The following is a 15003-nucleotide window of genomic DNA, read 5'->3' on the forward strand; positions in this document are numbered from 1 at the left end:
CGGGCTGCATCAGAGCCAGGCTGGGGGGTTCCTGTCTGGGACTGGCATGAGAACTTGTGTTGGCAAAGAGTGGCGCTCTCTCCTTTTAGTAACAGCTGTTGCAGGGGAGAGGGGTAGACGAGGAGAAAGCTTGTGTTGAGTGGTTAACTATGCTAAAGAACTTGCATTGTCTCATTTAATCCTAACAATTGTACATGGGATGTACAATTTTTCTCCACTTTAGAAGTGAGACCTAGGGCTCAGAGATCGAAGGTGTCCAGACTGAAATATTAAAGTGTGGGTGGTGGAAGCAGGACTCAAATCCAAGTTCCCAAGGCACAGGACCGTACACCACAGTGGGTGAACGGTCATCCCTCTTCTGTGCTGGAAGCATGCACCTGGATGCAGAGGCATGGTCACTAGGTGGCGACAGAGCCTCACAAAGAGTTCCTGGGACTCCAGCTGGGCAGCAGCCTGAGACCTCCGCCTGCGCTGTAGCAACTCTAGGCTCCCAGACCATCAGACCGTGACCACATGCTGTCTCTTGGCCCACCTTTCTCCCTAGCACGTTGGAGAGGGGGTTCTGATAGGAGGCTGGTTTGGCTTCGAGTCCCAACTCTGCCACTTACTGGCCTCTGGGCCAAGGTGTCATCTGAGCATCAGAGTTCTTAGCTCTAAAACAGGGGTGATGACGCTCGCCTGGGGCCTGCAGTGAGGACTGGATGAGACAAAGACTTAGCAGTGGATGGGTCTGCGGCAATTAAGACCGGAGGGAGCATGCACTCGTCACCAAAGAGGATCTCAGGAGCTGTTTTGAACTTTGAATTCCGTGGAACCCTGAATTGCTAGCTTCTTTTGAGACTCTGGGGCTTCCCTGGTGGCTGAGAGGTTAAAGCGTCTGCCTGCAGTGTGGGAGAGCTGGGTTCGATCCCTGGGTCGGGAAGATCCCCTGGAGAAGGAAATGGCAACCCACTCCAGTATTCTTGCCTGGAGAATCCCATGGATGGAGGAGCCTGGTGCAGTCCACGGGGTCGCAAAGACACGACTGAGCAACTTCACTAACTCACTCTGAGACTCTGCCTGCCCACACAGCTGTCTCTGTTGGCACTGTGCCCTCCCGGCTACCAGGGTCTCCAACACTCCCTGCTGGGACCCGCTTCCCCCAAGTCTGTCACCTGACTAGGTCCCGTGGACCTTGTATGTAGGTGAGTTTGCTCCTCAGACAAGTCTTAAAACAGAGGAATAGCGCAGTCTGCCTCCATTCTGGGGCAGGGAGGACTTGGGTGGGTTTTTCTGGATTGGGAATTATACATCTGGGCCTGGAACAGAATCTCGCTACTTGCAACTTCAGCTGGGAACCTGCGCAGAATACAGCTGCTCCGGGCCTGTGCTTCCCCAATGTGGTCTGCAGCTGGCCCTCCCCGATCAGATCACCTGTGGTTTGTCTGGTGGGCTGCAGCCCATGGGGTTGCAAAGGGTCGGGACACAATTCAAGCAACTTGGGCCCTGACTCTGAGGCTGAGCAGGTCAGAGTTTACTGCTGTGACTCGGGGGAGGAGATCTTTCTGAGGCTGGTATGGCTTCCCGGTTCCATCAGCTGCTGTTCAGCTCCTCCCAGCCTGGCTTCCGTGCATATGGATGGGGTCTCCTTCCCCAGAGTCTCCTCGTTTCTCAGCCTGTGGCAACACTCATCAGCCATAGTTCATGTCTCAGCTCAGACATCACCTCCTCCTCCAGGGAGCCTTCCCTGGTTCTCTAAGCAGAATCAACTGTCTGTTCCTTCTTCATTGTCCCTACAGCAGGCACTGGAATCCCCTGTGAGACCTCTTTTATCCTGCTCCTGCAACACTTGCTTATTTACACATCTGCCTTCCTCCCTGGACTGTGTTCTTCTGAACACTAGCTCCAACCCCTAGCATAGGTCCAAGGCGAAGTACTGTAAGCAGCTTGTGGCAGGAAAGAGCTCCCTGCAGGAGGCTCTTACGTTGTTTCACTAACCTTACATCAGGCACCCCCACGCTCCACACATCTCTACTCAGATCTCTGGATTACAATACTTTGCCTCATCTGTTAGTTCTTTCCATAGATCAAAGTAGAACAAATGAGTAGGTGATTAACAGATGACCAGATCTCTTCCCCAGCTTCCCCTTCAGTCAGCTCACAGACATACTGTCTAGAGAAGAGTCACAAGAAGTTGACAGGTCTGCACAGAGTGGGAGAGGTGACGACTCTGACTCCCTGTCTCAGTGATTAACTCAGACTTCTTCTCTTTCCTCTTTAAAAGCTTTCATGGCAGTCCAGAATCTTCGGAGGTGGTTCTGGGGGACACTGAGTCCACCATCTCCCCAGATTGCCAGCATTCTGATTAAAAGCAGCTTCCCTTTCTATCAACATTTGCCTTTCTCTTGAGTTGAATCAGTCAGGCCTGATTCAGTAACAGTGAGAGATGTTCCTGAGTGAATAAAAGCACGCACCACTGGGGCAAAACCAGGGCTGCCTGGAGAAAAGTATCTGGAAGCAAAACCACTTGTGCTCTGGCCACACCTCATGGGGTATGGGATCTTAGATCCCCGACCAGGGATCAAACCTATGTCCCTTGCGTGGAAAGCATGCAGTCTTAACCACTGGACTGCCGGGGAAGTTTCAGCAAAACTATTTTTTAATACGAGATTCTTAGAGACTTGGGCCTTTAGGATTGGGGGTTGAAGGGCACAAGTCATCAGAATTGGCATGAGGATCCTGGCAGGGACATCCTTTACTTGGTTCCTCCCAGAGGTAAGAAAAGGGCCCTGGGGTCTCCCAAGGGCCACCTGCCAACTCTCACCTGACTCCCTGACAAGGGAGTAGCCATTCTATGGGTTCCCGATTCACTCCTGCTGCCCTGACTAAGACACCGGCAGAGTATTCCAACATTTGTCTCAACAGCACACCCCTTGACCAAACCAGCAGCTGACCTCAGTGTGGGAAGGGCAGGGGAGTCCCTAAGCTTTGGCCCAGCCCAGCCACTCCACAGTCTGACTGTCAGCTTCTGTCCTTGCCCTGTCCATGTACAGGCCCCCAGAACACACCTGGAGGGACACAGTGCTGCCGTCCACAGCCCACGGGAGAATACCGCGCGAGACATGGGAGACCTCAGCCGAACCTGGGCGTGTCTGACGCTTCGGGCTTGGTCAGCGGCCCCAGGAACACAGAGGGTAGCAGGCCCTGGCTCCAGGGAACTCCGAGGCCACTGGGACACTCACTGAATCTGCTGGCCAAACCTGCCTGGTCTTCTCTCCAGCCACCCTCTCTGCTGTGACTCCATGGCCACTGCCTTTTCATGGTCCCTCAGGCTGGTGGCTGCTGTTCTCCCAGCCTTCTGGCCCACTGCTTTCCCTGCTCACACATATTCTTCAGGACCCACTGCAAATGGCTCCTCCTCCAGGCGGGCCTCTGGATGGGGGTTTGCTCTTACATCCTGCGCTTTCCCCTTCGCGGGTAAGCAGGCACTTCTCAGAATCTCCTACAGGTTCCTTAAAGCTGGTGGCTGGGTCGGACCCCAGAGAGCTTCAGGCTTGGGTCAGCAGGTCCAGGGTGGGGTCTGAAAACGTGCGTTTCTAATAAGCTTCCAGCTCTGCAGCTGCTCTGGGACTTTACCTCAAGAACAACTGCTTTGGGACTTCCCTGGTGGTGGTCCAGTGGTTAAGAATCTGCCTTACCAGTGCAGGGATACGGGTTCAATCCTGGGTCCAGGAAGATCCCACATGCCGCAGAACAACTCCTCCAGTGCACCATGGCCCCTGAGCCCGCACTGTGGAGCCCACAGGCCCCGATTACTGAAGCCCACAGGCCTAGAGGCTGTGCTCCACAAGAGAAGTCCCCGCTCTCTGCCACAGGGAAAGCCTGTGCGTAGCAACAAAGATGCAGCGTAACCAAAAATAAAAGCAAATAAATAAATCTTAGAAGAAAAAATCCGCCTTGCAACGCGAGGGACACAGGTTCGATCCCTGGTTGGGGGACTATGATCCCACATGTCGTGGGGCAACGAAGCCCCAGCTCTGCAGCTGCTGAGCACAGGCGCCGGAATGAAATATCCCACCTGGCACAGCGAAGACCCCACACGCCACAACCGAGACCTACGAAGCCAGGCACACACATGAGTTTTTACTAAGAACCACTGGTTTGTGCCAATGGTTTTCAACTGGGATTAGTGGGAGGCGTGCTGGGGGCCTCCGTGAGGGTGTGTGTGAAGGAGGAGACTGCCCCCTCCAGCTCTGCAGGGTGGCTGTGCTCCTGTGTGTTTAGCATGATTGAATTCCACGTAAAGTTTTGATTGAAGAAAGGATTTAGTTACTGGGAAAAACGTTGCCCTTCAGTCATCGCGACCAGACGCGCTCTTGCTTCCAGAGGGGAAGGGCTGGCCTCTGGATGGGGGTTTGCTCTCACATCCTGTGCTTTCCCCAAGGAACGGCTCTCCTTCCACGGGGAGGTTTTATGTGATTTTAAGTGTAACACAGACAAACATGTCTTGTTTGAGTAATTCCTTTTATAGTGTTATAAAATTATTTATAACTAAAATAATTTTTAAATGTTCCTAGTTGAGAATTCATTTGACTGAGGCAAAAAATTATAGCATGGCAAACTAACAGAGCTGTAATTTCACAGATGTTATTAACTCAGGATGAAGTGAGCAGATTTAAAGCTGATGTAAGGGAGGGCATTAAGTAATAGCCCAGCTAACATACAGATAATGTAAAAATCAGGGTGATGGTTGGAAAGACTGAAGTTTAGGAAATACTGTCCTTTAGAACAGTTTGAAAGTCACTTAAGGAAAAGTCCTGCTCTCTCCATGCTCTGGAATTTCTTCCCCTTGAGTTCCAAGCTCATCTCCCCCTGTTTTCTTTCTTAAACTAATCAAAGATTGGGATGACATTTTTAAAAGGGCATCTCATTAAGCAGCCTCATCTCCATTGGAGCAGAGGCTCCTGCCCAGGAGCCAGCTGGCCATTTATCTTATGGTAATGAGGTGTCATCTCCCCGTGGGTCTGCCTTCCTCCCTTCCTCCAAGACCGCCTCTCTTGCTCCCACCCGCCACTCTGTGACTGTGACTGTGTGTGTGTGTGTTGGGGGTGGGGAGGGGGGAGAAGCAGAACCAGAGCTGCCGGCAGCTTCTCTCAGCGCTGGATGCAGGCGGGAAGGTGCTGGGGTGGGGGCGCTTGTGCAGCGGGGGCGGGACCATGGTCCTCACCTGTACACCGTGGTCGGCGGGGAGCTCAGGCTGTCGTAGACGAGCCTCACGTGGCCCTGGTACAGCTCCAGCGCCAGGGGGTCGTTGTCCCCCTTGTAGAGGAGGATGCCATTGTCCTTGTCCGTGGCCACCTGGAGGGAGGCACGAGAGTCAGGGCTGCCCTGAGGCCCGCCCCCCCACCACTTCCCAGAGCCCGCTTCCAGGTGGCATTTCCTGAGCGAACCTTGTGTCTGAACTCATGGCCTCGCTTCCTTTTCTGGCTAGTCTATATATTTCCATAAGAAAGGCCTATGCTTAATACTCAAGCAAATGCTGATTGAGCAATTCCAAATACTTATGGGGTATTCAATATGTGTGGCTATGTTTTTATGTTGTGTGTGTGTGTGTAAGTGAACACATATATAAAAACACCAGGAACCATGAGCTCTGACCTAGCCTCTCGGGGCCTTCATCTCATTGTATATAGTAATAATTATAAACAAAAGACTAACCACTACTATTTAATTCAGTGTTGACTATGAACTCAGGAATTTTTTAAAACACCGGTGTCTGGGCTTCACCCCAAATCAATTACATACAAATATCTAGAGGTGAGACCCAGGCAAAGATAAGGTGCCCCGGGAGATTCTAATGTGTTGCCAAGGCTGAGAAGCACTGGTTTCAGAAGCCGCTGCTCAGAGGGCATGTTCGCCAGGCACTGGGCTCAGGGCTGGGCTCTCAGACAGCCTGTCAGCACCCACTGCCGGGCACAGGGGCAGTGGAGAGAGGGGGTGCGGGGCAGCTGGTTGGATAGAACACTGGGGTGTCTGGGGCCCGGGGCCCGGTTAGTTGGGATGTAACACTTGGGTCTCTGGATGAGTAGGACTAAGGGAGGAAGGCAGAAGGGCAATGAAGTGACCCGGGACAAGGGATGATGGCAACCAGAGCTTCTTCCCTGTTTGTGCCAGTGGTCCAGCCCCATCTCAGAGGCCTGCTTATGGACTGGAGGCTCCACGAGGCGAGGCCACGGGAACATTTGTGCACCTCTGCAGCCCCAATCTCTAGAATGGTACCTGGCAGGTATAGATGGCCAGTGAATCTTTGTTGAATGAATGTTTTTCTCCATAAGCTTAACCCCAGGCTAGTGCAGCCATAGCCAGAAGGAAGAAGGGGCCTCAGCGGATGCCACGTGGCAGGGCTGCTGACTGGCCTGCACCCTCGAGCTGTGCCTCTGGGTTACCCACTGCTCACCAAGCCTGCTCTATAGGCAGGGTCCTGCTCTGTGTCTCGTGTGTGCACGAGAGTCAGTCAGTCGTGTCTGACTCTTTGCGACCCTGTGGACGGTAGCCCGCCAGGCTCCTCCGTCCATTGGATTCTCCAGGCAAGAACGCTGGAGTGGGTTATCACGCCCTTTCTCCTCAGGGGATCTTCCCAACCGGGGGATCAAGCCCATGTCTCTTACGTTTCCTGCACTGGCAGGTGGGTTCTTTACCACGAGTGCCATCTGGGTCTCTCTATATCGTATCCCTTGCCTTCCCCTCTGCCCCCAACAGCACTGAGAGCTTCCGGAAATGGGGTTTGGAAGAACTACTCAGATCCACAGGTTAAGGAGCCTGACAGAAAAGAATCTGGTTCACACCGAACAGTTTCCTGCTCCCTGAAAGATGCCCTGCTCCCTCCTGCCTCTGGGCCTTTGCACACGCTGATCTCCCAGGCTCGAACGCACCCCCTCTTCACCCTGCACTATCAGCCCTTCCACCCTTCTCCATGCCAACTTCTACTCATCCTTCAGACCTCAGCTTAGTTATTACTGCCTCTGGGAAGCCTTCCCTGATTCTTCCGGGCATGCATGCTCCCACATCACTAAGGGTTACCATTGACCATTTTCTTGTTCTCCTGCCCTGGGCAAGGGGCTTGGCTGTCTTATCCCCCACTGAATCCCCACTGCCTGCTTGGCATGTAGTAGTTGAATGACTGTTCCCTAGAGGAGTCAGGAGCTGTCTGTAGAAGCCCCTGCATGGAGTTGGCCAGGACTCCCACCCCAGCTGTTTGCAGAACAGTCAGAGCTCAGCAGCACGTCAGGGTCCTTCCAAGGGCTCAGCTGGGGCGGGGGCGCACCTGCAGAGAGATGTTGGCCTGGGGCCGGACCTTGGCTGAGGCCAGTTCCACGTAGGAGTCCTTGCCCACGAAGTTGACGGTGATGAGCTTCTCGCACCTGGGGCCGACGAAGCCTGGGGGGCAGCGGCAGGTGGGCTCCTGCTGCACCACAATGCACTGGGCCCCATTCTGGCACTCGTACTGGTCACAGGGGCTGGTCTGCAGCAGGACCATGGGCGGGGGGTGCTCACAGTGGAGCCCACTGGGAGGGCAGAGAGGACGGCGGGGAGAGAGGACAGCGGAAGGTGAGAGGAGACACCAGGTCATTCAGGCCAAAGAGCTGCCTGGGGAGAGGGTGGCATGAAAGGGAAGGGGACTGGTTCCAGCCCTGCCAGTGACGGGGGGAGGCCAGCTCCTCTCTAAGCCACAGATTTCCCACTTTTAAAATAATGCAGTTGGGCTAGAGGGCAGGTCCTCCGTTTCTGTGTCATCAGAATCACCTGCGATACACGTGTACAGGTACAGATTCTTCCAGCCACGAATGAGCGGATAAGCCGCATGGCATGAACACACTATGGACACTATTCAGCCTTGGAAAGGAAGGGCGTGCTGACACATGCGCCATTATGGATGGACCTTGAGATGGCACTGAGCCAAAGCAGCAGTGACAGCAGACAGACACTGCCTGGTTCCACTCATACGAGGCACTCAGGGTGGTCAAACTCATGGAAGCAGAAAGTGGAGAGCTGACTGCAGGGGCTAGAGAAGGGGGATTGAGAGGGACAGTTTCAGCTGGTGAAATAAAAAGATTTCTGGAGACGGATGGCGGTGATGGTTGCCCAACAATATGAGTGTACTTCCTGTACATTTAAAAATGGTTAAGATGGTAAATTTTGTGTTATGTGCATTTTGCCACAATTAAAAACATTTTTTTTTAAAGTGTGGGTTTCCAGCTCCTTTTCCCCACCCCTGATTCTAATTTCATAGCCCTGAGGTGGGGCCCTGAAACTTATATTTTCATAAGCCTTGCTTGCAAACGGCCTCAGTCAGCCTTTGGAACCAACTGCCTTGAGAACTCACGGCTCCTTCCAGGCTCATGTTCCCAGTCCGTGACCAGGGCTCGTCTGCAGAGTTGGCTCTCTGCTTCCGTGAGACCTGACATGTATACAGAACACGCCCCCCCAGGCTGGTCCCCTTGACTGCGGTCCCTGGCCTCCCCTCCGGGACCCCCTGTGCGCTTGCCTTCTGGTTAGTGTGGGAGCTGGAGCTGACACCCATACACTCCGCCCGTATACCCCACAGGCATCTGACCACCTGGCCAGCGCCTCCCGTCTCCCTTTTCTCACCCGGCTTCAGTGACTGCCCCAAATCCTCCCATCCACCTCCATTTTCCTGCCACTAGGGAATCCATAATGGTTTATTCTCCAGCCTAGAAAGAAGATCCTGCCAGCGTGGCCATGTGGCTACCTCCACCTGCAAGCTGGGCTCCAAAATGGTATCATCTTTCATTACATGGAATCATGCCCAAATGTGACCCTAAGTCCAGCTGCCACAGGGTTGCCCTGGGTACCTCCTTTTTCCATCTACAACATGGGGTTAACAATGGCTGCTCTGGGATTCGGAGGGCATGAGGAAGGTTTGGGAGATAAAGCCACCATGGAGATACAGAGCTAGGGTCGCCTGGGCCCCCCAGGCCCCCACCCTCTGCCGCCTGCCCGGCAGCCCCTCAGCCCTACCTGAAGCCCTGGGGGCAGACGCACGTGTAGCCATTGACCGCGTCCACACACTGGGCCCCGTGGCGGCACCGGTGGGCGGCGCAGTCGTCATCGTCCACCTCGCAGAGCTTCCCGCTGTAGCCAGGGAGACATTCGCACCTGCAACAAGTCAGAGCGTGGCTGCTTCAGGCTGGCCAGCTTCCAGGCAGCCTCTCCTCAATCTCCACTTGTCCTCGAGGCCCCTCAGCCCCCGCGAGCTCCCCAGAGCCCGGCCCACAGCCTGCGAGTCGGTGTCTGCCTGGTTTACATGGGGCACCGTAGAAACTAGTTTTATGAAGACAGTGGTAGATCCCAGTCAAAACCTGTCAGGAGCTGGCTGAGGGGCGCACGTTGTGGTCAGACAGGTTTTGGCTCGGATCTTCCACTGTCTACATAGAACTGGTATTCAGCTTAGCCCTCCTCCGCGCACCTCCCACAGAGCACCTTGCTGAGGTCTCTCAGCACCCAGTGAGGGAGGGTCTGTTCCCTCCAGGATCAGGAGGAGACCTGGGCTCTGGGAGGGCAGACTGGACTTCCCTGAGGCCCCCCAGCGTAAGGATGTTTTGTTTACGCGCGCGTGTGTCAGATGCTGTTCTCCACGTGTCTGCTACTGGGTGCCTGTTTCAGCGTCTCCGTCCTTAACTGTGGCTGACGATCAGTGCCTTCACCTCTTACGGTGGCTTAAGAAGCTAAGCGATCCACTCTGCGCGGGGCACCAGACCCACGCTGAATGAAGTGTGATACGCAGAGGGAGCTGGCAAGCGCGGTGAAGAAATGATGCCATGGCACTTCCTTTGATTCTTCTCTATTGTTTACTCATTGTCTCCCCCAGGGATTCAGGCTGATACAAGATCGGGGATAGAGAAGACGTGGTACGTATATACAATGAAATGTCACTCAGCCATTAAGAGGGATGAAATTGGGTCATCTGGGGAGATGGGAATGGACCTAGAGTCTGTCATAAAGAGTGAAGTAGAAGGAGAAACATATTATAATGTGTATATGTAGAATCTAGAAAAAGGGTGAAGATGAACTTATCTGAATCCAGAAAAAGGGCCAGAACGAAGGCGCAGACGTGTGGACGCGGCGGGGTGGGGGGACTGGGAGAGGAGCACCAACATGCGCGCACTGCCGAGTGCGAGCGACGCTGGCGGGGAGCTGCCGCTGGCACGGGGGCTCAGCCTGCTGCTCTGTGATGGCTCAGAGCGGTCGGACTGGGAGGGGTGGGAGGGAGGAAAGTGAGAGCAGAAACTGACACAACACTGTAAGGCGATCATACTCAAGAAAGGAAAGAAAGAAAGGAAAGAAAGAACAACACTAAGCTGGAAAAAAGAGAGAGAAGGGTGAATCCCTTTGCCTTCGATCGATGCCTCTGGTCTCCAGGGGAGAGTAGCGAGCTGTGGTTCAACCCAGGCCTTGCGGGCCTGCCCCGCTTCTCCCAGAGCAGTGCCGTGTCGGCAGCTCCACGTCCCTGCAGGCCCAGGCTTCAGCCTGGCCAGAGGCGGCTGCTATGGCCAGCCTCCCTGAACGTGGGCCAGAAGCATGCATCTCTGGGCTCCTCTGTCTGAGGTGACAATGTGTCAAAGTCCCAGCGAGAAAGAGACCACAGGTACCACCTTACTCACAGGGGCTCAAACACACACACAGGCACTTATGAACACAGATCCTCCTAGCTCCTCGCCCTCCTGCAGGGCCTTGAGCCTGCACACCTCTCTGCGGTCGCTGGCTCAATGTTACTGGGCAGACTACGAAAGATAAGCACAGCCTGTGTATGTCAGAGGAGGAAGCTGGCACAGGGGAAGGTGTGCAATAGGTGGTGAGGCAGGAAGTGAGATCTTGGAACACTGACATGATGAAGGTGCCCAGCTGGGGAAGCATCAGGACAAGGGATGGTCCTCCCTCCCCACTGTCTGTGCTCCGCCCCCTCTATGGAGAGAAGTGGGCTGGAATCGCCAGTAGATCCTGCTCGGGTTGCTGCGTGCTGCGGGTTCGTGGTAAGGCACGATACTCAGGGGGCCTGGGTGTCCCTGGAGGCTGGCAAGTTCTAGAATTTGAGGATTTACTGGGCCTGTACCCCAAAGCTGTGAAATCGCTAAGATTTGACTATTCACCTTGACTTATATGATGGATAGATTTGAAACACATGACCTACTGCTGCACCAGCAAGTGCAAACTTTCACCACTTTGCCCCCACCTCATCCCAGTCTTTGAAAGCGACACCCTGGGGATGACTCTGTGGGAGTACATGCTGCATCCGCTGCAGGCCAGGCCTCTGGGGGGTTCAACCTGGCCCGGTAGGTACATGTGCCTGTGTCTCCTGACTCCTAAGTACCTGCAGAGCAACTCAAGCTGTATGCGCTTCCCCCGAGGCAACAACAGCTACTCACTACTCACAGGGGCGAACCCAGCCTAGTAAGCACGGAGTTCAAGGCTGCTGACGTCTTCAGGAGTAATGAGGGAAGCCATGCTCCCTTGAAGATGAAGCAGTAGAGGTCTGGAGGGAGATGTGTTTACGGCCTTCTTTTCTTTCCAATGCTACAGCCGTCTCTATACATGTGCTTCCTAAACAAAACCCCCAGGAGTCTTGTAAAAGTACAGCTTCTGATTCAGGGAGTCTGGGTGGGGGCCTGGGAATGAGCATTCCCAATAAGCTCCCATGGGATGCTGATGCTGCTGGTTCATGGACCTCATCTCTAATGACGAGGATCCCTACAACATTTCTTTATTGGCTAAAGACCAGCAACTGGTGGTATAGCCCGCATTCCCTGTTTTCAAATGTTTTGCCTTTATCTTTTTTCTAAAGCATAAGGTTTATGCCATTTTGATATGCATTTAACTTACTGATTCTGGACAAAGAGGAGTAACCAAGTGACATCCTTGGTTTCAGGACATCAGGAATCTCCGACTGAGCTGAGGAATCAGTCAGACCTGGGTCAGCTCTCATCCCCTTCCACGCACACATGTCGGCCGCTTGCTCCACCTCACTGTGCTTCAGCCCACACAGGAAGTGGTAAGTTTCTACACCCTAAGGGTGCTGAGTGTGAAACGCGGTAATACACAGCGCCTGACAGAGAGGGAGCACTGCCCACTGCCCTCTGCTTCCGGTTCTGTCGTTTCAGTGTGTACTGGCAGTTACTTTCAGGCCTTCAGCATGTTATCATTTCAGGGTTCACGGCACAGATACTGATATAGTCTGATTTGCTTTGTTGAGTTGAGGCCTCATTAGAACAGCATGCAAGGACATCCCCAAGGACAAACACCTTCACACTTGGGCAAAGGCTGCAGGGACTGCACGTCTCTCTTGTTAATGTCCCTGTGGCCCGCCGGGGATGTGAGTCATTGCAGTGATGGTGGGAGGTGGGTGGGGGGGAGCGTTGTGGGATAAAGTGAAAAATGTTGCACTGGGAGGGGCTTTTGATTTAAACGCATCTTAATTTAAAAAAAAAAAACAACATTATTGAGTTGGCCTGTAGACTTCATCAAGATTCTAAGAGACAATGTGCATAAATATATTATCTCAAGATTTTGAAAGCTAGACTGGTTTCTTTCTATCCTATTTTGTCCTTGAACTCAAGGAGGTCTTGGTTACAGTAGAGAGAGTTTCCAGGGACAGGGAGCAGAGAATCAAGATCTGTGGTCCTAACTCCCTAGCACCCCAACCCCAGCCCAGTGCCCCGGACCACTTCTGACCAGTCTCCACGCTCACTGTGCTCATCGAAGCCAGCCTCCTCTGAGCCTGTTGTCCACTTGGCAGGGAACACTACTCATCTCCTTCTGTCCATGGATATTCTACGCAGTCTTCCTAGCTCAGCGACCACCACTTCCCCTTCCTAGGCATACCCAAAGCACTCTGCCCGTCAGTCCAGCCGCCGCAGCTTTGGGTTCAAGTCTGTGCTTTAAGCCTCTCCTCCCAGACCTTTGCTCGCCCCTCAGTTAAAGAGCAGCCCTGGTCTGAAGTCCGATCCTGGAGTGGGAGAAGCGGGGCAGGCAGCAGAGGCATCTCTTGCTCTTCCTCACGCTCAGGTACCTGGTTACCTGAGAGCCTACCTGGCACGTCTCCGAGGGGACAGAGTCGGCAAGGCGGACCTGAAGGACCTCAGCTTGCTCTGTTCCCTCTGAGGCTAGAGCCCTGCACTCCTCTTGACATTTCTCCTGGCCCCCGGGCTCTAGGCTGCATATGGCCAGACAGAAAAGGAAACACCAGCACACCTGCTCATGGCCCTCGGCCACCCTTACTTACCAGAGACGCTGCTCCGCCTGCAGGGGCCTGCTCCTCTCAGCCCATCCCAATGCCACTCACCCTTTGGTGGTCACCTCAAGTCTCACCTCCTAGAGTAGAGGGCTTCCCTCTCTACTCCAGGAGGTTCTTCCCCGCTCCTCAGAACGCCAGCAGCACCCAGGGCCTGAATCTAGGGCCCCAGGAATTCCTTCTTTTCTAAACCTCTGTGTGGTGTCAAATTTCCCTCCCCAGGTCCATGGCAAGAGCCTCGGGTGGAGGAAATAAGAAACCTCCTATACTACCCACCAGCCCTCACCACAGTGAGGATTTGGGGACTGCAGTGGGTTGGCGGGGGGACAGCAACTGGAACCCATTGTTCTTACATTCTAGGATTCTAAGAGTTTACAAGTTCAAGTTTTGGAGAATCCGTGAATCTAAGAGTCCACAGTTCTAAGACCCTGTGATCACATGATGTCGGGGGCTTTCTAAGATCATGGGTTTGCATGAAGTCCTGAGCCTGCAGTACAGAGTCAGAGTCTCAACACCCCCAGGTCTGAGAACTCTCTGCCACGTGGCTGAGAGCTGAACAGACTCTGAGTGATGACAGCTCCTGGGGACATCTAGACCACAGTCTCAGCTTGTGTCCTGACGCGGCTGGAGATGCCACTGGATGACAGGCTGGTCAGAATTCTCCTTCAAGGCTCGTAAGCACAGGCACCGAGCTCCAGACCCACATCCCTCATCTCTGCAGGTGGCTGTGAGGGTCACGTTGGGTGTCTTTGCTGAGGGCTGGTCTGGGGTTCCCCCACAGCTGATATGGTGTCTGTCAGATCCCCCGACCCTGATTCCTTGGTGTTAGAGGACCCCACTTTCCCCACTCACTGCAGACAGAGCCTACTGGGAAGGAGGGGAGGCAGGTGTGTGGAAAGGAGCTTTCAGGGAGAGGAGAGTGCTCTTGACCAAAGGGTTCTGAGATGTCCCTCCCAGTATTGGAAAATCCCAAGACCTGAAGGTCCCGGGACCTCCTCCAGGAGAGGCGCCGGCACACTCTCACGGAGGACCTCCTGCAGGAGAGGCACCGGCACACTCTCATGGAGGACCTTCTCCAGGAGAGGTGCCGGCACACTCTCACCGAGGAGAGTGGAGGGAGGAGGTAGGGACAGTGCCCAGGAGTGAGGCCCCAGGGCGCCTTTGGTCTGCAGGCTCCTCCCGAGGCGGCCTCTTGTGTACCCTTAGAACAGCCTGAGCGTGCCCCTGCTCCCCCGGAGACACCGCCCCAGCGGCCACGTCTCCGGGCCCACAGCCCGCCTCCTCCCGCCCCGCCCCCACCACGTGCAGGCACAGGAGCCGGGGGACCTGCTGGAGCCAGAGGGCAGGGCGGGCTGCGTCTGGGGAGTGGCACCAGATGCCCTGCGGCCTCTTGCCTCCCCTGTAGGGTGGCTCCACTGCACTAACTCTGGAAGAAAAGATGTGGTGAGAGCCACGTCGCTTTCATTTCCCAGAATAATGGAAATAAAAGCAAGAATAAACGGGACCGACTGAGCCTCAAAAGCTGTTGTACAGAAAAGGAAACAATAAACAAAACAAAAAGACAACACACAGATTGGGAGAAAATACTTGCAAGTGATGTGACTGAGAATGGACTGGTCTCTAAAATTTACAAACAGCTTATGATACTTAATAGCATCAAAACAAAACAACCCACTCAAAAACTGGGCAAAAGACCTGAAAAGACATTTCTCTAAAGA

General features: G+C 54.1%; 1 protein-coding gene across 1 annotated transcript in view; it reads right to left on the bottom strand.

The window, feature by feature from the left end:
* The window catches only part of SLIT3 (slit guidance ligand 3), a 719548-nt gene that overhangs the window by 16515 nt on the left and 688030 nt on the right, over positions 1–15003 (bottom strand). The window contains exons 30-32 of the mRNA XM_018065519.1: positions 9019–9156; positions 7304–7544; positions 5207–5337 (exon numbers count right to left, since the gene is read on the bottom strand). Coding sequence (XP_017921008.1) covers positions 5207–5337; positions 7304–7544; positions 9019–9156 — 510 coding nt within the window. The remainder of the gene's footprint in view (positions 1–5206; positions 5338–7303; positions 7545–9018; positions 9157–15003) is intronic.

The sequence above is a fragment of the Capra hircus genome, chromosome 20 (assembly GCF_001704415.2).
Source record: "Capra hircus breed San Clemente chromosome 20, ASM170441v1, whole genome shotgun sequence".
NCBI lineage: Eukaryota > Metazoa > Chordata > Mammalia > Artiodactyla > Bovidae > Capra > Capra hircus.